Source organism: Anabas testudineus, chromosome 21 (genome assembly GCF_900324465.2).
Source record: "Anabas testudineus chromosome 21, fAnaTes1.2, whole genome shotgun sequence".
Classification (NCBI taxonomy): Eukaryota; Metazoa; Chordata; class Actinopteri; order Anabantiformes; family Anabantidae; genus Anabas; species Anabas testudineus.
This window is the reverse complement of record NC_046629.1, coordinates 17610768-17636852: the sequence shown is the minus strand read 5'-3', so window position 1 is coordinate 17636852 and position 26085 is coordinate 17610768. Positions and strand designations below refer to the sequence as shown.

General features: G+C 38.5%; 1 protein-coding gene across 1 annotated transcript in view; it reads left to right on the top strand.

Moving 5' to 3' along the window:
• lrp1bb (low density lipoprotein receptor-related protein 1Bb) overlaps nucleotides 1-26085 on the top strand; it is a 176067-nt gene that overhangs the window by 136748 nt on the left and 13234 nt on the right. Inside the window, 24 exon segments of the mRNA XM_026375678.1 lie at nucleotides 75-263; nucleotides 390-538; nucleotides 819-912; nucleotides 1198-1314; nucleotides 2730-2849; nucleotides 3689-3808; nucleotides 7717-7833; nucleotides 9373-9483; nucleotides 10964-11092; nucleotides 11934-12037; nucleotides 12267-12399; nucleotides 12856-12978; nucleotides 13117-13239; nucleotides 14433-14580; nucleotides 14639-14646; nucleotides 14885-15007; nucleotides 16177-16296; nucleotides 16491-16732; nucleotides 18505-18728; nucleotides 19500-19606; nucleotides 20891-21007; nucleotides 21294-21467; nucleotides 24119-24244; nucleotides 24482-24646. Coding sequence (XP_026231463.1) covers nucleotides 75-263; nucleotides 390-538; nucleotides 819-912; nucleotides 1198-1314; nucleotides 2730-2849; nucleotides 3689-3808; nucleotides 7717-7833; nucleotides 9373-9483; nucleotides 10964-11092; nucleotides 11934-12037; nucleotides 12267-12399; nucleotides 12856-12978; nucleotides 13117-13239; nucleotides 14433-14580; nucleotides 14639-14646; nucleotides 14885-15007; nucleotides 16177-16296; nucleotides 16491-16732; nucleotides 18505-18728; nucleotides 19500-19606; nucleotides 20891-21007; nucleotides 21294-21467; nucleotides 24119-24244; nucleotides 24482-24646 — 3183 coding nt within the window.

Below are 26085 nucleotides of genomic sequence, written 5' to 3'. Positions count from 1 at the left end.
CTTTCACAATTAGCAGTAAATTGGATACAACAGAATTGAATTGACGTTTAAAATTACCATTTGTCTATCTCCAGTGCCCTGTGATCACATTCAAGGAGTAATGGCACTGACATTGTTTGAAGACTTTGTCTATTGGACGGATGGAAAGTCAAAATCACTACGACGTGCTCACAAGTCAACTGGTGCTCAAGGGATTGAACTTCTCAACTCTTGGCAGGCCATCAAATCCATCAAGGTCTACCACTCCCTGCGTCAGCCTGAAGGTATGAAGTCCATCTGGTGCTCCATCTTACCATGCAGAGCAGTGGTCAGGACCCTACATTATACTGTAATTTTAAGTAGGCTACAGTTTATGTAATACAGCCATGTTCTTCTGTCCTTCTGTACAGTGCCCAAGCATCAGTGTCAGATTGCAAATGGAGGATGCAGCCACCTGTGTCTTCTGTCCCCCGGTGGGGAACACAAATGCGCCTGTCCCACTAATTTTTACTTGGCTGCTGACAATAAGACTTGCCTCTCCAACTGCACTTCCAGTCAGGTCAGCTGCACTTCTGTACCTTCCCATTTTTACATTTGTTTAGTCTGACCATGTTTTTGCTTTTCTATCCTGATCAGTACTTTCCCCCTAAGGGCAAATTGCTTTTCTCTGATATATTTTCTCCTTCTGAAACGTGCTCTAGGTCCAATGAAATGGTTGTGTATTGATTTTGACTTTGGCTTTGAAGAATGTTGTATAGAAGTCTAAATCCACAGTCAAATATTAACATGGCCTCAAATTCTGTGGTTTTCTCAATATTTATTTTCTGTATTACTAATAGTTTCGCTGTGGGACAGATGAGTGCATCCCTTTCTGGTGGAAGTGTGACACAGTGGATGACTGTGGGGATGGATCAGATGAACCTGCTGACTGCCGTAAGTACAGTGTTATTCCAAGGTTGGTTTAAAATAGTAATAAACCTGAACTCAACACCTGTTTTGGTGAGTTTCGAGAGATATTGGAATTGAATTGGAAACAAATTGCCTTATGTTTCCGTCTGCATCTGCCTGTGTACTTGTGTTTGTTTTTTATTGTTGGTTTTGCATGTTAAGGCACCAGATTCTGCCGCTTCTACACAAGATTTGGATCATTACGTATAGCTATACATTAAACTTTGTTAAATGTACTGTGGGGTATAGCTATAATTTTTTTCTCAACAGCGGAATTCAAATGTCAGCCTGGCCGTTTTCAGTGTGGCACTGGCCTTTGTGCACTTCCTCCCTTCATCTGTGATGGAGAGAATGACTGTGGTGACAACTCAGATGAAGCAAACTGTGGTAAGGATACAAGCATGTCACGTCTTGTTTAATAGTTGCAGATAATGGTGTTATGCAGTTTTTGCATATTGCAACTGATCACACTAATGGTGTTTCCAGCAGGGTTTGAATTACACTCCGTTCCAAAAGTATCGGAACAGTGAGGCCAGTTCCTTTATTTCTGTGGGTGCAAACAAAATGGGTGGGTTCAAACAAAAGGTGCTGCGTTTGATGTTTCAGTCTACAGCAGAAATGAAGGAACTGACCTCACTGTTCCAATACTTTTGGAGGGGTGTGTATATGAACTAGTGGGTTTTGTGGGAGCCCTATTTTCTGTTGTGCACCACATCTTCCCATGCATATACGTACGTGGGTGGCAGCACAGTCAGTAACAGTGTTACTGCAAAAAACATTCTAGTGTGGGCAGTTAGTTTATCAGCTTAATCAGCGCAAGCAAAAAATCACAACGTAGAAGGACACAGGCAACATTTTTCTGCTTCTCGCTTTGTCGTTAACTGTCACTGTGTCTTTACTTTCATGATAAACTGATCGAGCTGTCACATTTTTTCCTTTTGACATTATGACTACCCATAAACTATGCTGAAGAACTGAATGAAAAAACAGTTTTGTTGATTAACTTACAGCCCATTTAAAATACTGTGCCATTCAGTAATGAGGAGTTCAGGTGGCTACATAAATTTAGTAATTTAAGTGCTGTGATACCACGCATGTATGGCCACAGCAGGACTAGACACAGAATTGTTAGTGGTGACAGATGTTTGGAAAATGAAATGTAATGAACAAATTAACATACAATATTGACATATTTATGCTGTTATTTTTAACTTAATGTACGGAAGATAAAACATAGCCTCTAACACAAGAGTGGACACTTTTATAGAGCTCCCCCTAGATGTCTGAGGGGAGATATTTAGGGGGAGCTTGTGTTCACTTAGTTCCCCTGTAATTCCACCTGTGGTTTCCAGTGCTGCTGTCTTACTGTATTTGATTTCTGTGGATGAAATGAGTTCATAATATTTATCTAATCAGTTGATTAGTTTGTCAACTGATAGCCAATAGAGAACCATGTTGATAAATAATTTATTATTTATTCATCATCATCCCAAATCTTCCTTTGAATCTTCTGTGTTTTAGCCTGTTTTAGTCTAGCCTATATTAACCACTTCCATATATTCAGCACATTCTACAAACATAACATGCTTTGTCACCTGTGTCTAAACATATAATACCTACCAGACATCCGACATTTAACACAGTACATGGACGTGTTTTGGTGAACTGGTACCGTATATTAAATCACTACCAGTTAGTTGTGATAGTGTCTGGTAGTACAATATGCTTTGGCTTGTTTGGACTCAGCATTTGTTATTGATTCTACTGAACCTTCCACTGCTCTATCTCATTTTCTCTTTCAGAGACTTATATCTGTCTGTCAGGCCAGTTCAAGTGCACCAGGAAACAGAAATGCATCCCTCTTAACCTTCGATGCAATGGTCAGGATGACTGTGGCGACGGAGAGGATGAGACAGACTGCCGTAAGGCTCTGCGTTATTTCTTTCAGGCTCATTGTCTTAGAAATGGCTTTAGTGAGCTTCTAGGCAGGGAAGCTTATGAATATATCAGTCTGTCCAAACATTGCAACTTAAACCTAAAAACACTATAAAATTGACTATGAAGTTTAATATTTTCAAACTTTATGGGCTACAATCAATTACCTTAATTGTTTTTTTTTTTTAATCCATTAATTTATTTCTGTGCTTGGACAGAACATGTGACACGATGAACATCACATAGTCTTAAATTAAACATTAAGGCAACCTTTGTTAATGGCCCGTTCCTGTTCTCTCTGAAAAGGGATTAGATATTGAATCACACAGAGAATAGGAAAAGATTTTCTGTGCCATGATGTAACTCATCAGAATAGCACATATTACAGTCAAGTCTTTCAGACTGCTGCATTTGTCTTGCATGTGATTGCAAGAGGGGTAACAATAGGGGGAAGAGAAGGAAAGAACTGAATAAAAAGAAAATGAGGAGAACAAGAGACATTAAAAAAAGAAGCTTTAATTAAAGTGAAGCTAATTACTTCACTCCTTCTTAGACTTCCAGCATGATTGAATGTGGTTTGAATCTACTTTTGAAATGAACACCGATTAAAATAAAATTTAAATTCCAACTGAAATAATGTTAGGCCTTATAATGAGCATCTACTGCCACTTTGCAATCTTAAAACCCTGAAAAAGTATTGCTTCACCACTTCATTTTTCTGATTATTTAATATTCAGGTTATTTCTATCAATCCAACTTTCTTTCTGCGTGATGATATGTATCACCTTCCTCCTTCCCACACACCTCCTGTCTTTTTTGCCTGCAGCTGAGAGCACGTGCTCCCCAGACCAGTTTCAGTGCAAGGCATCTATGCACTGCATTTCTAAACTCTGGGTTTGTGATGAGGACCCTGACTGTGCAGATGGGTCAGATGAGGCTAATTGCGGTGAGTTGCGGAAATCCACTTACCTATAAATCACACCACTCCACGTATTTTTCAGGTAAAGTGCGACATGTGTGATTTAATCTGAATTAATTTTACACTTGGCTTCACCCTGGTCTGACTCAATCTTTCTTCTTGCTCTCATCGACTGCATTGAGGAAGAAACCCATGAAGGACAGCTGTCCCTGTTGTCAATAAGAGCTCTGCATTATGATCTCAGTTTGCCTGAATTTTCACCATCTGTCAGTCTTTAAACACTGACTCCACACATACACTTAATCAAATTGTGTTTCCTCCCAGCACTCCAAGTTTTAGGTCAAAACTGTCATCGCTAGGGCAGGTAAACAACCTTGGGAACTTTATCTACCGTAATAGAAAAACAAAACTTTTTATCACTACCCACCTCATATATTATATATATTTACATATATAAATAAGCACTTGGACCAAGTTCACTGTGGAAAAAGCTAGATGAAACCAGTGTTCCTGCTGAGATCATAAGAGTTGTCAGCAGCTCCGTTGCCTGTATTGTGCACTGAGCACTGTTATCGATGCACACGCAGGGACTTATTTAATATTAGAGAACATAGAATAATATAAGATTTTAAAGACTCTGTTGCTATCTTAAACTCAAATCTGTTGTTGATCAGTTTGTTGATCTGACAAAAATAGCTAGAGTGACAGTGAATGACGAGATCTAAAGCATCGGCCACCAAGCCTATGTAATACCATAACCAGAAACATTGTCGCTCTAGTACGAATTGGGTCATTTTTCATGTAGAAATATAATAATTATAATGAATACTTTATTGATCGTATGTCAGTTTATACAGGCTGCCCAGTGCTTGTTAATTATCTTGTGGTATTTATGTTTTGATGACAAGTTATGTTAAGACTGGGTTATTATATGATAATACAGCCAGTCTTTCTGATGCGTGTTTGGGTTCACATCTTATTTATACTCATAAGTAGTCTGGACAATGTCTGTAGAATCAGGTCTAGACAATGTTTGAAATGACTCTTTCGCACCTGTGGCAACAGGAGACTGTCTATGTCAGACATGTTCTCACTTAATGGGACTTCTCTGTTTTAGGCATGGGGTGGCGTGAGGTGACAGAATCACTGTGTTTTTTTCACAGCAAATCAAACCTACTGCTTTGGACATTTGTGTTCTCACAGGAACGCAGCACCTCCGGATAATGTCTACATAACTTTAGACTTGCAATTCCTGTTCAGTCCCTGAACTGGTAGATCAAAATCTCAGTGGAACAAATGAAAAAGAACACTGTTGTGGTGCCCTTGAGCAAGGCACCTAACCCCAACAGCTCCAGTAGAGCTGACCAGTGGCCAGAGGCTCAGATGTTGATGTGATAGTGTAATATGTGATAGTAAGTGTGATCCAGAAGAAAAAGGTGGCCTTTCCATAAAACTACCCTGGATGGATTGTATGTGTGTCTGGGCTAGGTTATCTGCTTATGCACTGACTGTCCTTTTGAAAAAAGTCACATACTCTAATATATCGTTGGACCACCTTTAGATTTCATTACAGCACGCATTTACCGTGGCATCGTTTCAATAACCTTCTGCAATGTCACAACATTTATTCCTGTTCAGAATTGCATTCATTTTTTGCCAAGATCTTGCATTGATGATGGGAGAGCTTCTCAAAGTCTTCTCTACCAAAGATTCTCAATGGAGTTAAGCTCTTAGAAGAAAAAAATCCATTGATGGAATAACCTGGTCATTCAGTATATTCAGGTAGTCAGCTGACGTCATTCTTTAGGCCAGTTATGTCCAATCCCGGTCCTCGAGGGCCACTATCCTGCTAGTTTTCCTGCTATCTCTGCCCTACCCACTGCTGATTACCTGGATCAGGTGTGTTTGTGTGTGTGTGTGTGAAGCTGGAAGTGCAGGGCTGGTTGCAAAACAAGCAGGACAGTGGCCCTCGAGGACCATGATTGGACACCCCTGCTTTAGGCACATAACGTTGCTGAACCTAGACCTGACCAACTACAGCAACCCCAGATCATAGCACTGCCTCCACAAGCTTGTACAGCAGGCACTATGCATGAGGGGTGCATCACTTCACCCTCTTCTCTTCTTACCCTGATGCTCCAATCACTCTGGAACAGGGTAAATCTGTATTTATCAGACCACATGACCTTCCTCCACTGGACAGTAGTTTCATCAATCTCTTTAGATTTTTTCTTTGGTTGATGAATGTCAATAATTTGACCCTTCTGAAACAGAATAACATCTTTTCCACGACCAGGATGTGTCTTCAGACATAGTTGTTTAAGAAATGAGAAGCTACTCACTGCATTAGTTAGGGTTAAATAATCTCTTGCCAGTAATTATTCAATTGGGATGCTCTTACCTATTTGCATAGTTAAATCCACTTAATCATGTTTTTTTGGACGGGCAGTGTATGTAACTTCCACAACATTGTAATGTGAGTATTTGTGCTTTGATGTTTAACGCCTCACTTGCCTCATGCCTCAATAGATCACTTTGCAGTTTTAGATTTGTTGCATGTGGAGATTTTCCTGTTTTGTTGTTGCTTTAATATCAATTAACTTGAGGAGACCCTGATGTAATACTGGGAAATGTTTATCCTTCTATGCATAGTTTACCGATGTTTGACTTTAGCCCCTCAAACTGTATTATGTGTAGTGTCACCTAATGATTCATCTAAAACATCCTCAACACTGTGGAGCATATGAAACATGTCACTTTGTGATTATTTTATATTTACTTTGAATTACCTCAGACTCTTTAAGGACGCTTTTACTTGTTGGCACCATGATGAGCTCTAGCTTAGCACGGAAATATTGCTTTTTTTCCTGTGTCGCATCCATTAGAGAGTATGCTATAAGTGACTGAGCTGGTTCCTAATGAATTGCTGCCTTGTCCTCTGCTGCTGCACCCAGCTTTCCCTCCTGATTTTCTCCTCCTGCTGTCATGTTGGAAAGAGATCTAGGCAAAATCTGCCACCCTTTTCTTTTGATGCATCTCTTCCCTAACGGAGAGCAGCATTACCTTGGACATTATCCCTGATGATGTTTGCAGGAAAATTACTTTTTAAAGGGAAGCTCTCAGTTTGACTTTGAAAACCCATTGTGAGCAAGTACTACTGAAGCAAATAGTATCTGTATATTTTACTTTTCAGATGAATGCACATATTTTGAACAGTTCTCATTGTGGTTTGGATAGACATTTTAATCAGATTTCTCCTGGCTTACATATTAATGTTATACTATTACCATTATTACTACTATTTTAGCACCTCTAAAATGATGAAGGTTCATTATTTAATCCACATGCTAGATCTGAAAGATTTCTAAATTCTCATCACAGCAGGATGTATTTCTTCTCCCTCACCCTTCACAATACATTCAGCACAATAATCAAATTAAAACACACACACACACACACAAAAGACAAAGAGATGGTACAGTAAGCTAATATCCAGACCTCCTGTCACAGTTTGAAAGATATGGCATTTAATATATCACTGCCTCACTGTCATATCTTCTCGTAGTACTAGTTAGCACTAATAGGAACAGACACACACTTTGGATTCAATATGTAACAAGGCCAAAAAAATCAAGTTCTTTTTGTGCAGTATTCGTAAATTTTCTTGGATAGTTTCTTGAAGAAAGTTCCCTTTTGGCAACTTCCTGTCACAAATTCTGTTGAGGAGTGATTGGTAGCACAGTCAGGTATTTCATCTTATGGCATGTTAGCCTCCTGAGTACATAGCGTGTTTTGAACTCAGTGTCAGTCTTGCTCAGGGAAACCCTGAGGAAACTATGATTACACGTAGAAAATATGATAGCTAGCACAATATTAATATTCATGCTCTTTGAAGCCATTTTCATCTTCATGTTTGTTTGCTCCTGATGAAAAAGATGAAAAGACCTGCGGACCTCATGAATTTCGCTGCGAGAATAACAACTGCATCCCAGACCACTGGAGGTGTGACAGCCAGAATGACTGTGGAGACAACTCAGATGAGGAGAACTGCAGTGAGTACCTGGCTCCTTCACTTTCAGTCAGCTCACTTTGTTCGCTCATATACACTGTTGACGTTCTACACACACAAAGGTAGTGAAGAACTGGACACCTGACTGCACCTCTCATCACCACAACCAACATAATTCCTCTCTCTCTTACACACGCACATTTACCCATACACACACACACAAACACATACTTGTTTCTGTACACCCTGGGTAATGTTTCCCACTATCGATTCAGCCTGGCTCAACTCTCTCTTTCAAGCATGCTCTTATTAGCTGTGCTGTATCTCTGAGAATAACATGAGGCTCAGACTCCTGAGCTCTTGATATCATTTCTGCTCTGTTATTTAACGAGATCATATTCCCTTTTGTTTAGATATTTGACATTGCTTTAGGATGAAAACTTTTTATCTACTTACAAAATGATGCTGGATCCCAACCTTATATCTTTTGAGCATGCAAATTCCTGCAACAGTGTGTGTGTGAGAGATTGGAATTATTTACCTGCCTGTACATCAAGTTTGTGCATGCCTATTATGTGTTTTTGCTGAGTGTGCATCATTCATGTGAATTATTAGATGCTTATTCTCCATACCTATTAATGTCACTTGCAATGCAAATAAAAGCCAGTCAAGTGTTGGACGGCAAAGGATTAAGCAGGTGGACCAGCAGACAGTGGAGAGGCTGCAAATCAGATTTTGCTGCAATGCCTGCTGGGAGTTTCTGTTGCAGTGCAACTCATAACACACATCCTGAATTAACTAACAGTCCATGATAACAAGGGGAGGGCCCAGACAGTGGATCTGATGCAGCTGTTTAGCTACGTCCTAATATTGTCCTTAGGGACAGACTTGTACTAAATGGCAGATACAAGATTTTTTGGCTTCAGAGAGTATGTTGCACCCCCCCCCCCCCCACACACACACACACACACTCTCATACACCCTACCCCCAACATTGTGAGTGCCGTAATGAATTTATTTACATCCTGATCAGCTTTGCCAGTTTCCCCACTTCTAATACAAAATTACTTTAATTAACTAAAGCAATGGTTTTGCCAAGGCATTAGCATGTGAATCTAAACACAGAACATTTGGCCAATAACTGTGTGTGGGGAATCTCTGTTTGTTGTGTATGATTCTGGAAGGAGATACAGTTTAGCATATGGGTGAAGATTCTTAGTCATCCAGGTAAAGTTATCTAGAGGTTGAGTCATGTCAACTGGACTTTCTTCTTGTTGGGTAGAAAAATTTCACTACTTATTCAAGTAGCTTCTTCAGTCTGAAGATAGTTGGTTAGAGACCACATATTTTTGTTCCAGGTTGGTTTTACTCCACCCGTGGCCTGAATAGGCTTGTTAGGTGAAACAATAGAAGGGGATGTTGTGAAGGATGTAATAGTGACACCTCTGCCAATGCAAGGCTTCCCTTACCCCTCTCTAAAAACCACAGCAAATCATGCTGCCCTTTCATCAATCCCCAGAAAAAACTTCCAGATATACAGTTTGGCATGTTTTTTCGTTTTCTTGTGTTCTTCTCAACACAGAGCCTGTAACCTGTAACCACAAGGACTTTGCCTGTGCTAATGGAGACTGCATCTCCTCAAGATTTCGCTGTGATGGGGACTACGACTGCGTGGATAATTCAGATGAGGCCAGTATTTGATACATGTGCCACTTACTTATAAATCAAAAATGAAGGTAAACCCATGCGAGTATTGCTGCTGAGACACTAAATTAAGAATAAACTGTTACGATACTTCTCAGTACGTCTAATAAAAAAAATCCTTTTAAATCAAACATCAATATTTCCTTTTTTTGTCAGTATGAACACATATCATGCCCAGCACTCTGCTCACTGATGTATTGTATCATTGTGAGGTCAGAACTGGCTGATATAAAAATTACAGGTCAGTTTACACAAAATGTGCAAAGGCAATAAAAATGACTTACAAATTGCAGTATACCCAGGCCAAATTACAGCATACACGTGTGTATGGATAGTATAATTTAGTCTGTAATTGATCTCCTGGCATTGCCTGTTAGTATCTGAGCTTGCAGCAAAGCACGGATTAACTATCCAAAGTGGGTAAGGGAAATGAAATTGGAAGCGTGCATTGCCACTTACAATAAAAATAATCCTATCCTAGGCATAATTCATTGTGTTGGTCCAAATCTCCCAGTCATGGTTGCTACGTTGCAAAACAATGCTGGACAGAAAATATCACCGTAATGAGTTATTGCACTTTCAAGTATGTTAGTGCATAAAATACCTCATACTTATTTCCTTTTGGAAAACCTAATCCCCAGTGTCTTTCAGCAAAACAAATGCTGCCTGTTTTGTTTGTAAAAATGCTTGAATATCTTAATATATTATGAAGCTTCAAATTGCTGTTGAAATTTATCCTTCTTGTAATGTGTTAAGGAACGAACATAAACGTTTCTTTACTGAGGATTACATGGTGTAAAGAGATTGTTGCAGGATTCATACAAAAATGCCTCATCAGTGGTAATGATGCAGTGCTGTGCATAATTCAAGGATAAAGGCTTGTTATTACAATTCATTATTCTTGATAATTTATTGCCCTGTTCAACATTTGCAAAGCAGTTTTTACATACTGTATAGTCTGTCTCCATGCAAAGCAGTGCAACCCTAATTAACCCTTTATTATGTCTTTCCCCAGAGCCTGCTTTCAGGGTTAGTACAGTCAAATATAGTAGTATAGTAGCACAGTTGCCTTTCTATCAGCATTATAATGCACAGTGATGGTTGTCTATATATGTTTTTTTAATGGCAATAGCAATACATCTCAGAATATATGAATGCTCCTTCACTTATTCAACTAAGCCCTGAAAGCCTCAGCCAAGTCTAACTAATACAATTATGAGGCTTTAGCCTGATGAGTCATTTAAGTAGTTAAATCATCTTCATCAAAGTCTTTAATAGTGGGAATGCACAGGAGGAACGATGACAGCCAGCAAAACTCCAAGTTATTTGACTAAACTTATTTGACAGAATAGAACAATTGTGAACCTACACTATAAAGTGTACCAAATGAGTATGTATATTAAGATAGTGATTGTGACATGCAAAAATGTCTTTACCTTTATATTTTTACTGTATTCCTTTGTAGAAAGACTGTGAAGCACACTGTGCAGACGACCAGTTTCGATGTCACAACAACCTCTGCATCTCCCTGAAATGGCTGTGCGACGGCCAAGAAGATTGCAAAATGGGAGAAGATGAGAAAAACTGCCAGGGAACAGGTGTAAAACTATTTTCCCTAGTCTTTAAAAACAAAATAATAAGTAATCAAGAGTTGTTCCTCTGAACATATAGCATTGCTTGTTTCTAAACCATATGGTTTCTGGAATATAAATATAGAACTATGCTAATATAAATATAATTTCCTGTCTATGTCAGTAGATGAAAGGTGATAGGTGTGACTCATACCCACACATATTTTCGCTGTAAAGGTTCTGTAAATGGTGCCAAAGCCATAAAAAAGCTCCCATCAAAGCTAACATTTCTATTAAAAAGAAATTATTCTTTATTGCATCGGCATTGGTCCATTCTGTTTTTAATACTGACCCTATTACGCCCCATCATCTCAGTAGGAAATGATGAGTGTATTGACATGTGTCCATAAGATACTGCACAGCGTACAGTAACAAATATGAAAATAAGTAGGATTAAAATGTTCTCAATTATCTCAATGGACTTTCTTTTTAATTGTGGACCTTGAAAAATAAACTGTTCTTTAAATCAATATGTGATCATTTTGTTCAGGAGTAGAAATGGTCTCAGCTCTGATTTGCACTGTTGAATTCCACTGTTCATTACTGACCAGCTACTGTGAAGCACTTTGTCCAGCAGCAGGTAGTGCACAGTATGAGCTCTTTGGCCTGAATGGAAAACATCACACTGTATTTAGGAGTGACAAGTTCTAAAAATTTCTCTCTAACAGCCACATTGTCAGCATTACCTTGAGGTGCAGCTTTTTCACTTGTTCATAGAAAAAGAAACTGAAAAGGTCTCACCTGAGTGATTTCTGGGGGAGAAAAGTGGGATTGTTACTGACTGATATACTTTGCCCTTCTCCAGTAGTCCCTTCATGTTCCGTGAACGAGTATGTGTGTGCCAGTGGAGGGTGTGTGTCAGCCAGCCTGCGGTGTGATGGACATGATAACTGTCTGGATGGCTCAGATGAGGTCAGTGTAGCTTCAGACAACTCAAAGAAGCAACAATAAAGTGTTTGTTTTTTAAGTTGTGCAGCTTAACAGAGTACCATACTTGAAATATGAGCAGATGCTTGTCCAGGCAAGGATCAACCCACTTTAAAACAGGAATCATTCAGTGATTCCGTTTTCCCTGATTGCAGCTGACAACATCACTAGAGGAGCCTTTTTTTGATGATTTACAGTGTATCTTTGCTGACAGGTTGGCTGTGTGAAGGAGTGCAGAGAGGATGAGTTTCTTTGTCTGAACCGTGCTCACTGTATCCCTCGACGCTGGCGCTGCGATGATGTGTTGGACTGCATGGACCACAGTGATGAGGAAAACTGCAGCCAGGGTAGGTCTGCGTGTGTGACCTCATTTGATGAGCACTTTGGGTGTTTGATCCCTGAAGGTAAAATTTGATTTTCATATGCCATCTCAAGCCTTTACACTGCAAATATTATTATGGAACAGAGAAGTTGAGAAGCAGACCATTTTGAAGCATTTAATATATGTAAAGGGAACAAACAACAGGGAATAGAATATGACTGATAAGATGAGGGCGTGTGTCAGACATGTCAAATATAGTAAAAATTAGAGATTTAAAATGAGAAGAAAGACAGAAATCAATTCAGACCTAAAATTTGTGACGCTAAATGATCCAGGGCTGTCTGGATCATTATGGAAAATGGTCTGTCATTATAATCATGTCATAGATGGGGGCTTGAGTCATCAATTCTACAACAAAGAAGGCATTCTTCTAGATGAGTTACAGTATAAAAGTCTCACGGACTTCTGTGTGAAATTGCAGGTGCTTTCTTCTGCCGGGTGGATGAATTCATTTGCAACAACACCTTATGCAAACTCCACACGTGGGTGTGTGACGGCAAGGACGATTGTGGAGATAACTCAGATGAAGACATAGATATGTGTGGTGGGTTCAAATTGTCTCCAACAAGGTTGTCCTTTAAAGTTAATTGCTGAATATTTTATAAGTCACTATTTTATTTCCTAAGAGAAATGTTTTTTTTAAAGAGAAATCCATTTGTTTTTCGTGCATTTTCATTTACAGCAAAACTTCCCTGCCCTCCTACAAGGCCATTCCGTTGCAGAAATGATCACGTGTGTCTGCGCACGGACCAAGTCTGTAACAAAGTGGATGACTGTGGTGACAACTCAGATGAAGAAGAGTGTGGTGAGTGCCGCACTGAATGCACCAAAACATTTTCAAAATTAGATCTGTACAAACAAGCTCTTCTGTGGAAACACAATTAAAGTATTGGCTACTTTATTAAACAGTGGATGAGTTTAGTTCAATTATTTGATAACCATGTTTCCATCATGTATAAGACCTTGACCCACAAAGATTTTTGAAAATACAGCCATCTTATCAGCCTGACTCGTTAATTGGGGCAGAACATGGCAACACAAGAGAACTGTAGGTTGAGCTTTTTAATGTAGACAGGAAATACTGTAAAAATAAAAGGAAAATATAATAATAAACTCCACATTGTCACACACTCACAATTATCACATGAGTACATGTGACTTTATGCTCCTGTGTTATTCTTTGGTATAATATGAAAGACCAGCTGGGTAGGAAAATGTTTGCATGTCTGAGTACATGTGTACCAACTATTCTGTTGTTACACAGCTGAAAAATATGGGCAAGAAGATGGTGTGTGTTCAAAATTAGCAGTTTACTTTTTTACCAGTGTTTGCTACAAATCATCACACAGGAATACTGTAGCTGCTGCAGAGAGTCTCAGGCTTCATTGAAAACATTTGGAGCGCTTAACATTGTTTATTTTATTGGTTTTGTTGAAAATTGATTTGTATTTTCTGTAGTATACCCAAATCTAAAAACTGTTGCAGTGACTTTTATAGTGTCCTGACGTGTTTCCTCAATGCAAGCCTGCTGTGAACGATCACAGAGCGGACAGGAAAGAAAAGGAGAGATCAATTCCCTCATCATTCACTCTTTTATTCTTTCTGTCCTCCATTAATCCTCATCGCATTCCATTAATACATACATCCATCTCTTACCTTACTCCATTACTTCTCAACACTGAACACTTATTCTTTCAGTCCATTCCTTTAGTCTCACCTTCTTCCCATTGTTCCTCTTCGTCATTTTATTTTTTTTCCTTTCCTTCTCTATATTCTTTCTGTTGTGCTGGACTGTGGATTTCAAACCCACCTTTGTTTTTTTTTTTTTGTTTTTTTATGTATTTGTTAGATAGTATTTAATAGGCTCTGTCCAAAGACTAGACAGTATACCATCAAATAGCAGTTCTACCATATATTTCAATGGGAGAAAGCAAGATATGCTGCGTTAGTTACATTATGATTCCTTGCTGTGCTTTCAACTGATACTCTGTATTAAAGCAGAGGTGGTGGCTGGAAGACCTCGACCATGTGGGAAGACAGAGTTCACCTGCAGTAACCGACGCTGCATTCCAATCCAACTGCAGTGCGACCTCTTCAATGACTGCGGGGATGGCGGACTGGACGAGCAAGATTGCAAGGCCTGTAAGTGCAACGCAGTTAACTTAAGCAAACAGATCAAAGAAGCATCCAGACGAGATGAAAAGTACTGACTGTCACGGCTGTCATGTTATCAGGAAGCCCAGAATTCTCCTCATTTTAGATGTGATGTTTTGTTATTTATGATAATATATGTATGAATATGTTTGAGGTGTGTTGAATACTGTATGAAAGATGATTATGATGCCCTCTTGGTTTTTTTGCACATCAAAGGAAAAAGCACAGCAGGGTCTAAGGAGGCAGAAGCTGGTGTGTAATCAAAGTCATGTCTTTATTTGTAGTTTCCAGCGGAGATGTATGTGGAAAGAAAACAAATCCATGTGGAGAGGATGCAATTTGTAACCAGACGTATGCTAATACTATATGCCAATGCAAACCTGGCTTTAAGAGGAATCTAAGGACAGGCCTGTGTGAAGGTAAAGTGTGATCAATTTTACTATTTCTTCCTCATTAGAAAAGATAATGCCATGGTAGTTTTGAATTTGATTTAACAGTTTTAAAACAGTGAAGAGGACATCACAAAAAAGTAGTAAAATTGACAGATAATGCTACTAATCAATAAAAGATTACATGTATTGACCTGTAACCTCAATTGATCTGTGTTCCTTAGAACAATCAGTTTAAGCTCTGACATGACTAAGGCCCTCGATGCAAAGACCTCCTGCATGTGTCACATACACATTCATCTGGATATTATTGTTATTTATTATTATTTTACAGTCTAAGAAATTAGCTGCAAAATGTTTGAAGGCTGAATAATGCATGCTGCTGGGACCAGATAAGACAATTCATTGAGTATGAAGAATTTACTTATTACACGCAAATAATGTGACTGTTTCAGTTGTGTCAGTTCATATCGAAAAATGTCAGACTAAACGTTTGTCAACTTTAGTTTCACAGCAATAAAATTGCCAGTCTTTCTCATTACTTGGAAAACTCTTCACTGGACACACAGACTGATTCCTTACAGTTTTGTTATTAATGATATCAAAAATGCCATCAACTGTTGATAAAATACAACAGAATGTATGCTGCTACAATAAATTAAAACAAAGGTAAAGTTAGATCAAGGAGTAATTAACTTACAGGTCAGAACTTGTATTCTCAGAATTATGTATTAGTTGCTTCACAAATATTATAGTTACAGTGCATTTTTAGCCTTTTTGTTATGTCTCTCTCCAATGAACTGATAAAATTTCTGCAGTAATTCTAGTGTGAAGAGATGATAGCTGTGATTGTTTAGTCAACCCTGTGCTCTAGTTCTTGTTTCCCAGTTAATGGCTTTTTGTCACATAGTTACTGCTTCTTTTCAAGTAGAAAACATGATTTGCTGCATGCTAATGATTTACGAATGGGTCAAGGGCACCATTTAATGTGGAGAAATGTAAAATACTGTATTTCTTGGTTACCTCTGGCCTCTGCCTGATTGCTCTCTGCCCAGTTTATTTGTGTTATTTTACTTATTATCTCAGAATGCCTCTAAAGATTTAAAATATTGTTGAAAAAAAAAATACTTTGTATCCTCTGTAGTCTTCTGTGTGTCTAAGTCAGCTAGTTTATGGATACATCTCTCTCTCCCTTTCAGAGATTAATGAATGTCTGCAGTTTGACACTTGTTCACATTACTGCACAAACACTAAAGGATCCTATAAGTGCACATGTGACAGAAATTATAAGGAGGTCAATGGTAACTGCATAGTGAAAGGTAAGATCCTAAAGTTGAATATCAATTGTGTGTACACTCTATACATGCTGATTTGATGATATGATCTCTTTCTAAAGTTGTGTAGTGTTTGTACTGTACTGTCATCAAACTGTCGTCTAATACACAAAATGAAAATGGTATTTAGCTAATTTTCTTCTGTTTTGTTTTTTTCACATTCATGACTCGCTGGACAGGACCAGAAAATCGAGTGCTCTACATAGCTAATGATACTGAAATCCGAAGTTTTGTGTATCCATTTAACCAGAGCCATGGACACAAACTGCTCACTCACATTGAGGACAATGCACGGATTATTGGGATGGATGCTCTTTTTCACCACCAAAAGTTTATCTGGGCAACCCAGTTTAACCCTGGTGGAATCTTTTACAGAGACACACTGGAAAGAAGCCAAACAAAAACCAACTTAAAAAACATTGTAAGTATATCTAACCTGTGACTTTTGACTTACAAAAACATTGTTAATATACAGTGGCAAAAACAGTATGTGAACCTTTTGGAATCTTGTGGTTTTCTTCATTAATTTGTCATAAAATGTGATCTGATCTTCATCAGTCAAAAGTCAAAAGTATTAAATGGTAAATGGTAAATGGTCTGCACTTATATAGCGCTTTTCTACCTAGCAGGCACTCAAAGCGCTTTACACATATAACTTAACAAATATAATGTGCCTAAAATAATAACACAAAAAAATCTGAGCTTTCATGTCTTTATTGAGAACCACCATAAAACCTCACAGTGTGACTGGAAAAAGTATGTCAACCCTTAGAATAAGGATCTCAAAAAAGCTAATTTGAGTCATGTGTTGCCATAAGTTAAGAAATAAGAAAACCTTTATTAGTCCCACAATGGGGAAATAGCATTTTTACAACAGCTTAAGTACACTAGAATGTCAGAACGATAGACTGACCAAAGGGGCTTAATTAAAGACAAAAGACTAAACTGGCACAGTCTGAGGTAATAAACTGAGAAACCTTATAGTACAAACAGTACACTAATAAATAAAATATATCCATGTAAGTACAGTATATGTAGCAATGTGAGTATGTACAGTATATGAATATTACTGGATAGCAGTGTTGAAAATGTACATTGTAAAGTTGGTTTATGATTATTGCACAGGTATAACATGAGTATCAACAGTGTTCACTGTACAGTCTGACTGCAGCAGGGAGAAAAGATCTACGTAATCTCTCCTTCGCGCAGCAAGGGTGGATCAGTCTGTCACTGAAGCTGCTCCCCAGAGCAGACAGGGCGTCCTGCAGTGGGTGAATGCTACTTCGGCCGACAAAAACCACACTAACTTTTTGGGTTTGCTCCGCACAAGAAGAATACACTTATATGAGCCATGCCTTGCCAAAAGGAGCTTTCAGAGGATCTACAATCAAGAATTGTTGATTTACATAGAGCTGGATTTATAAAGTGAGGGGTTACAAAGTGATGTCAAAGACTTTAGAAATTCACCAGTCTACAGTTAGACAAACAATCTATAAATGGAGACACTTTGGGACTGTGGTTACTCTACCAAGAAGTGGGTGGCCAGTCAAAATGACCCTAAGAACACAATGAACACTCATTAATGAGGTAAAGAAGCAAGCCCGAGTGACAGCTTTGATTTGAAGGCACCATTGGAACTGGCTAATATCTGTGTTCATGAGTCTACAGTAGGTAAACATTGAACTAGCAGGGTGTTTATGGCAGGACGCCACGAAGAAAGTTGCTGCTTACTAAAAAGAACATTGCCGAACACCTGAAGTTTGCCAAAGGGCACATTGACACTCCACAGCAGTATTGGCAAAACGCTACATTTGGCATAAAAAGGTCACAGCATATAATCATGAAAACATCATCCAAATCGTAAAGTTTGGTCGAGAAAACATCATGGTTTGGGCCTGCTTTGCTGCATCAGGGCCTGGCCAGCTTGCAGTGTTTGGGGGGCAAGGTAAATTCCCAAGTGCATCAAAAAATTCTTCAGAATAATGTGAGAATGTCTGTATGTCAGCTGAAACTCTGTAGAAGTTGAGTGATGAGAATCTGAAGAGAACCACAAACCAAAAAATTTCAAAAGGTTCAAATACTTTTTCTTGCCACTGTATGTTGAATTTTTTCAAACTCTGTGGCTGAAGAAGTAGAATAAAAAAGCTGTTTTGTTTAATAAATGCCTGACTTTGTTGCAATTATGGGTTGCAGTGTTCAGACTTCCGTCGCCCCAGAGATATTTCTGCTGACTGGATCACAGGCAACATTTATTGGACTGATCACTCTCGGATGCACTGGTTTAGCTATTACACAGCCCACTGGACTAAATTACGGTATTCCATAAATGTGGGCCAACTTAAAGGACCAAATTGCACTCGTCTGATCACTGACATAGCAGGAGAGCCATATGCCATCGCTGTCAACCCAGCCAGAGGGTAAGTGAACAAGTGTGCGACTATTAGAAAAATTCTGATACCACATCATGTGCTTATGCGTAACACAGAGTGGGCAGGGCACGAATAGTCCTTACACAACCATTGATTAAAAGTAGAGGAGATGTGACTTGCTGTGCTTAACAATAAAAGTATATAATATTGACAAAGCACTGCAATGATGGGAAGCACATTCTCAAACAAGGACATGATATCAAGATATAGACCTGTCTGTCACTTTTCAACATTCAATAAATAAATCAATTTTCAATATCGCAAAAAAGCACAGTTACTTGGAAATGATATTCAATGAGCCATTGCTGATCAGTCATTGAAACTGTAAGCATATTGTTTATTACACAGTGGGAACAGCCTAATAATCAACATTATCCATGACATCCCTTAGTTCTGAGCAGCTCCATCAGAGGTTCCATCCAAAAACAAAACTGTCACATGGCTGTGATGCATTACTTTCACAATGAATCTTGAGACTTAGAAATGTTCTCATCAGTAACAGAATTGAATGGGGAAAAAAATGTGTGTGGGGGGGGATGGGATGTATTTCCATGAGACCATTAGATATTACATCATCTCAAAGGACAGAACAGTTTCTGAGAAACACTAAACATGTTGGTAATGTTATAATTAACAGGCTATGTGCATGTTTTTATTGTACCATGTCGATACAACAGCATGTCTCTGTGTTATTCTGTCAATATTTTAATAGAAGATGGTGTCATGTAGGTAAAGTAGTTTTCTCTTTGTCTATTGCAGAATGATGTACTGGAGTGTAATAGGTGATCACTCTCATATAGAGGAATCAGCCATGGATGGCTCCTTACGCAGAGTGCTCTTGGAAAAAAATCTGAGGAGGCCCACTGGTTGGTATTTCTTTTTGAGTCCATAAACTATTTACATTGCACCTTATATTGTACCTTACTGCAGAGAATACTTCATACTGCGGAGGATGCATGACCTTGAATGCATTGTCTTTTACATGAATTATATTTCCAAAAGAGATTTTTGAAACATTTAAATTTAGGATTACCTCTGCCATTAGATTTCTTCTCCGCTTTTCTGGCACATTGCTACCTTTATTGGCATATTACTGCCACCAACTTGTATGTTCACAAAAAAGCAACAACAAAAACCTCAACATTGCACTTTACTGCTTCTGGTAAGTACTAGGCAGGTACTGTTGCACTTGCCCATAAATATCTTTCTAAACTGTGAAGACTCTTCTGTTTAGAGGTTTAAATTGTGATATAAGTACTCTTTGATGCATGCATTGATGTGATGAATACACAAATAATTATGAAGCTGATTATGAAGCCCCGATGTTGAAAACAGAAGAGCATGAATGAATGATCAAATTAAATAACACAAATGCACAATACACTAGCTATGCAGTGCTTTTACCATGCTCTCTCACTATGTAAATGTTTAATGCCATATGAAAAAAAAAGTCATAATTTCTGCAAAGGTAAAAGTCCAAACACAGTGATATTGTGTGTCCACAGCATGGAAATTAAAAGAGACACAATTGTTCACAAGCACAGAAGAGTAAGTAATGAAGCAATTTGAACTTGTGCGACAAATGGAATGCACTGCATGAAAGTGTCTATAATTTATTACCAACCATAGAATACATCACTACATAATTAAATAAGGAACAGTTAATTATTATTAAACAACTTTCCTGTTTCACCTAAAGAAGTAAAAGGGAAAGATGAAATGGGCTTTTATGAAATGATGTGATGTCATTATAATGCTGAACGTACTCAAACATCACCAGCTATAAAAGCAACACAATGGAAATGTATAATGTTGGTAAGGCCACGAAATGTGTTGATGTACAGGGAGACAATTGGTGCTGATCTAGTTTTGAATTGCTGCTTTGGCCTCCTTTAAACTAAAGGATCCATGCTTTGTCTTAGTCAAAGAAAGAAGAATTCATCATCAATAAAAAAACACAAACCTGCCTAAATCTCATAGGCAGCTTTAACAGACAAAATTAAGATGGAAACAAGAGAACCGTCTCCACATCCTGTTGGTCTGCAACATAAAACTGCCCCGACCTCTACATCGTTTGCACTGAGGGATTCTGTGATGATCCCTGTGTAATTTGTCAGGTAACTAAATCACTTCCCTTCATCTTCCCACAGGGCTGGCCATTGATTATTTTAACCAACGTTTATACTGGGCTGATCCTGAGCTTTCGCACATAGGGAGCATGAGATTGGACGGCTCGGACCCTCTGGTGACAATCAGTGACAGACATGGTAAAGCCAACTGATAAACAAAGCACATCTTCTTCTTTAAGGCACATACTATTAATGCACTTTGGTTTCCTCAACTTTTTATCAAATAATTACAACATTAACGCTTCTGGTGAGTCTCAAAAGGGGTAAGCTTCTAAACAATCTGTATTACGATCAGTAAACCCACATGACGTGTTTCTCCTCCTTCGCATCTGCCACAGGATACAAAATTTAATCATCCCAAGACTGCAAGTGTGCTGAAAGTTACTTGATGTTATCTTCTTTCATTTTTCTGTGAAATGTACAGGAATCTCCCAACCATACAGAATTGATATTTTTGAAGACTACATTTATGGAACTGGATTAAAGCATGAGGTCTTCAAGATTCACAAATACGGCAGACAGTCTGTGGAATATCTCAATTTAGGGGTGGAGAAACCCACTAATGTTTTGATCTCTCATCGTTACAAACAGCAAGATGGTAAGTTGTCTTTAATACATGTATTAAGAAATAAGTATATGCATTTTCTTCTTCTCTCTGAAGACAGGGTTATATTCTCACTATTCATCCATCCATTATCCTAACCGCTTGTCTTCTGAACGGTTGTGAGTGTGCAGGAGCCTGTCCCAGTTGTCTTTGGGCTAGAGGCTGGGTACACCCTGGACAGGTGATCAATCTATCACATAGCTGACATACAGAGACAGACAACCACTCAAACCTATGGGCAGAGCTCTTAGCGAGAACCCACACAGACACAGAGAGAACATGCACACTCCAACTCCACACAGAAAGACCTCAGGCCAACCCATGGATCTAAACCTAGTTCTTACTTGCTGTGAGGCAACAATGCTAACCACTATACAACACAGGGTGGTGGAGCAGTGGTTAGTTTTTTCACCTTTTATCAAGAAGCGTCTGGATTCGAACCAGCTAACTGGGGTATTTCTGAGTTTGCATGTTCTCCATGTGTCTGCGTGAGTTTCCTCTGGATACTTTGTTTCTTCCCACCTCCTAAAGACATGGACTATAGCTTAACTGGTGACTCTAAATTGCCCTTTATTGTGAATGATTGTCTGTCTCTCTTTCAACCATTTGATGACCATTGAGAGACTGTCCACCCTGCTGGGTATTCATCTTAACATTATGTTAAGATGAATAGGTGTAGAAAACAACAAAACAATTAGTTTATTTTAATTTAATGAATGTAATAAGTATATACAATCTCATGTAATGATAATCACGTAGTAAAAAGATACAGCACACACTGTAACTGAACCTTTCTTTGAGACATGCTATTGTTTCAGGTGTGTAACATAGAAAAAACACCCATCTGTTTCCTTAGACGCAGTCAGCCAATACAATTATGTCTTTCCCCCATTTTCCTCATGCAGTACACCACCTTCAGTTATTTGGTACATCCCTGGTGTTAACAGTTATAGAGCATCAGCTCAGTCTTGGTCAGTTTTTCACTTTAGGGCAGCTGTTCTATTCCTCAGAGACTCATTAAACACGCCGTGTAGAGTGTGTACTCTGTGGGCAGAAGATGCGTACAACTTGCAGAATCACATGATGTCAAGTTTTGATTTCTACAGGAAAAACTCTAATAACAAATTTTTTTTTTTTTTTTCATCTGTTGTGTTAGAAATCTGAGCACATGCAGCAGACAGACATCATTATATCATTTCATTAAAAACAACTTTACTTCATAATCATTCTAATTCACAATTACTGGTTCACTTGTTCACTTTTTTTGTATTTTCTGTTTAATTTACCTGCAGTTTTAGTTTGTATAAATTATTTTTAGAGTCTCTGTTAGATGTCTTGTGTTGCTTTACATTTTAGACACGTTATTAAAGTTAGTCATTGCCTCTTTAGTGAGACTTTTTCTTTTCTTTTCATAGTGGCTGGTTAGTGTAGTGGTAACATCAGTGATCTTACACATGATAATCATGTGTACTGAGGCAAAGACACAGCTCATCAATTTTGTTGGACCGCCTTTAGCTTTTATACAGCATCGTGACATCGTTTCGATCGGACTGCTACGCAAAGTCTTCTCCAGCACATTCCAAAGATTCTCAGTGGGGTTGAGGTCTGGACTCTGTGGTGTCCAATCCACGTGTGAAAATTATGTGTCATGCTCCCTGAACCACTCTTTCATAATTTGAGCTTGATGAATCCTGACATTGTCATCTTTGAATATGCCTGTATTATCACAGAAGAAAAAAATCCATTAATGGAATAACCTGGTCATTCAGTATATTCAGGTAGTCAGCTGACCTCATAACGTTGCTGAACCTAGACTTGACCAACTGCAGCAACCCCAGATCATAGCACTGCCCCCACAGGCTTGTACAGTAGACACTAGGCATGATGGGTGCATCACTTCACCCGCCTCTCTCATGACCTCTTACTGTATGTACCCATCACTCTGGAACAGGGTAAATCTGGACTCATCAGACTACGTGACCTTCTTCCACTGGACAGTTGATAGTAGTTTCATCAATCTCCTTAGATGTTTTTTTTTGCTTGATGCATGTCAATAATTTGACTCCTCTGTAACAGATTCAACGACCACAGGATGTTTCTTTTGACATGGTTGTTTAACAAATGAGAAGCTACTTACTGCATCACTTAGGGTTAAATAACTTGTTGTCAGTAATTATCCAATGGGAGACTCTTACCTATTGGCTTAGTTAAATGCAGGTGGTTAATTATTTTTCAGACGGGCATTGTAAAATCTATGTTTGTTGCACTGTTTAAAATTGGAATTAATTTAGAGTATGTTTTAATGACATTTACGTTATGTCTTCCCACTGTAGACAGCAGTGAGAAGAGCACTTCAAACGTGGTGCTAATCAATTAGACAATGGAAAATTCTTTACACACTCTTCAATGGTTGATTATTCAATCTAGAGATGAGTCATGTGTGACGTTATTCATATGCTCCTGCCTTGCGTCTCTCTGGGCTTCAAGAAAATAACACCCTTCAAAGCAGAAATTAAAACACTTGAAATAAATAGCTTTATTCTGACTAAGAACAAGCACACTTTTCATAAACAAATGGGCTTCTTTCTCATCACAGGCCGGACTTACAAATTATCTTCTTGGCTCTTTTTTAACTCTTTTTGTAGCATCAAATCCATGCCTGAGAATGTCCTGTGATTTCATGTGTCTGCTCAACCCAGTGGGTGCCAGATGTACCTGTCCAGAGGGAAAGGTACTCCTCAACGGCACCTGTAATGATGTCAACATCTCAGGTAGGCCTACATTTGTGTTTTTACGCCACAGTTTAGGTAAGCTGTTAAATCACTAAACAATCAGAAACAACACCAAAATATATAATTAAGTCAACACTGTTTAATACAGAATGTTTATGTTCTTCTAAAATCACAACAAGCTGCTGTAGTCAGTTTTTTTTAGCATTGCATTGTTTGGTATGATAAACTGCTACACACTGCAGTACACTAAGTGATATGAGCTTTGCTCTTGGAAAGGTGAACTATGTCGCCCCCCGTGCGAGAATGGAGGCCGCTGCTTAGCCAATGAGAAAGGAGACTGGAGGTGCTACTGCTGGCCTGACTTTTCAGGGGAGCGCTGTGAGGTCAATCACTGCACAGACTACTGCCTAAATGGAGGCACCTGCATGGGTTCACCTTTGGGTAAGTCTGCTCTGAAATACATAGACAAACGTAAATATAAATCTTTGCAGTGCTGGACATTGTAAAATACTCCAAGTTTTCCTGTTTATGTGTTGACCCCCTGGTAATTCAGAATTTATTGAATCCTTTATATTACGATCTGGCCAAGTTCATTGTGACTTCCACATACTTTTTCACTTGAGAGTTACCTGCCCATTTCCTCCTACATGCTGACCCAGTGCATTCAGCCACATTTGTCTTCCTTTAAAGCTCTGCGTCTTTCTCACTTCACCTCAAATTTGCCACATTACATCTGCCAGTTGAGCAGTTTTGTCATTGATGCTACTGTCGCACAAGCCTAAAATTTCAGCCTCCTTTGAAGTCAAGGTCTCCCTTCATGCTTTCATGGTTCATGGAAGAATGTTCATGGTAGAAATGCTGAGATGTCAGCAGCAGAATTGAATCAGGATGTACAGCCTCATTAAATATGCTATCCTTGATTCACTATCCTGTATTGTCATTGTTTCACATATCTTAATTTCCTAAAGATTCATCTGGGGTGATTATCTGATATAGAAGTGTAACTGGTGTTCCCAAATTAATGTTTTACAAGACCAGATCCACATTTGGGTGGTTAGAATTCTTTAAATATGTATTCTTTGAATGACATTCATGGTTATGATTAAATGTTCATTGCTTCAAATTGCTACCTTTCGCTGTCTATTGATCTTTTTAAAGCATAAAATTAATTATTTATTTTTCCCCTGGCCTTTGGGAAACATGTCTGCCCAACAGGAAGTAAACTGATGTGTTTGAAAATCAGTGTTTTTATATCTTTTTCAAGTCTTGTTTAGATTTTTAAAACAGCTCGCAGTAACATAAAAAGAAGCCAGGATACTCATTGCTGCTCATTAAAAGAAATGGAGTCTGTCTATCAGGATAGCTTAAGAATCCTTTTATATGCTGCTGGATCACTGCTGTTGTGTTTCAGGAATGAATTAGAGAAGGCAGAGTTCTTACTAACCACAGTCAGCATTATTTTGTGCTTTATTCACTATTCCAAAATGCAAACTGCTACATTGAACGAGGAATTGTATTCCTTTTTATGGTGGACTGATTAAAGGAAAATGAATGCGTTGTGATATTTATCTGAGTCTTTGACTAGACTAGAATATCAGTCTAAATTAATGACCATAGAAGAGTGAGGGAAAGATTATAGTTAAATGGGCTTCTTTAGGATGAAAAGGAACTGAAGAAAATCTCACAATCAATTAGAGGCTGGAATGTCTCCAGTTATACAAACACAAGGTGTCATTGAATTCCTGCTCTTACGCCTTTGGCTGGTTTACTGTCACTTTAATGGAACTCTTGGCAGCAAAACTCAAACATTTAACCCACAGACAGTCACAACTCTTCTCGTTTTCAGATGATTTTACGGCACAAACATCTTTTTTTTGCTT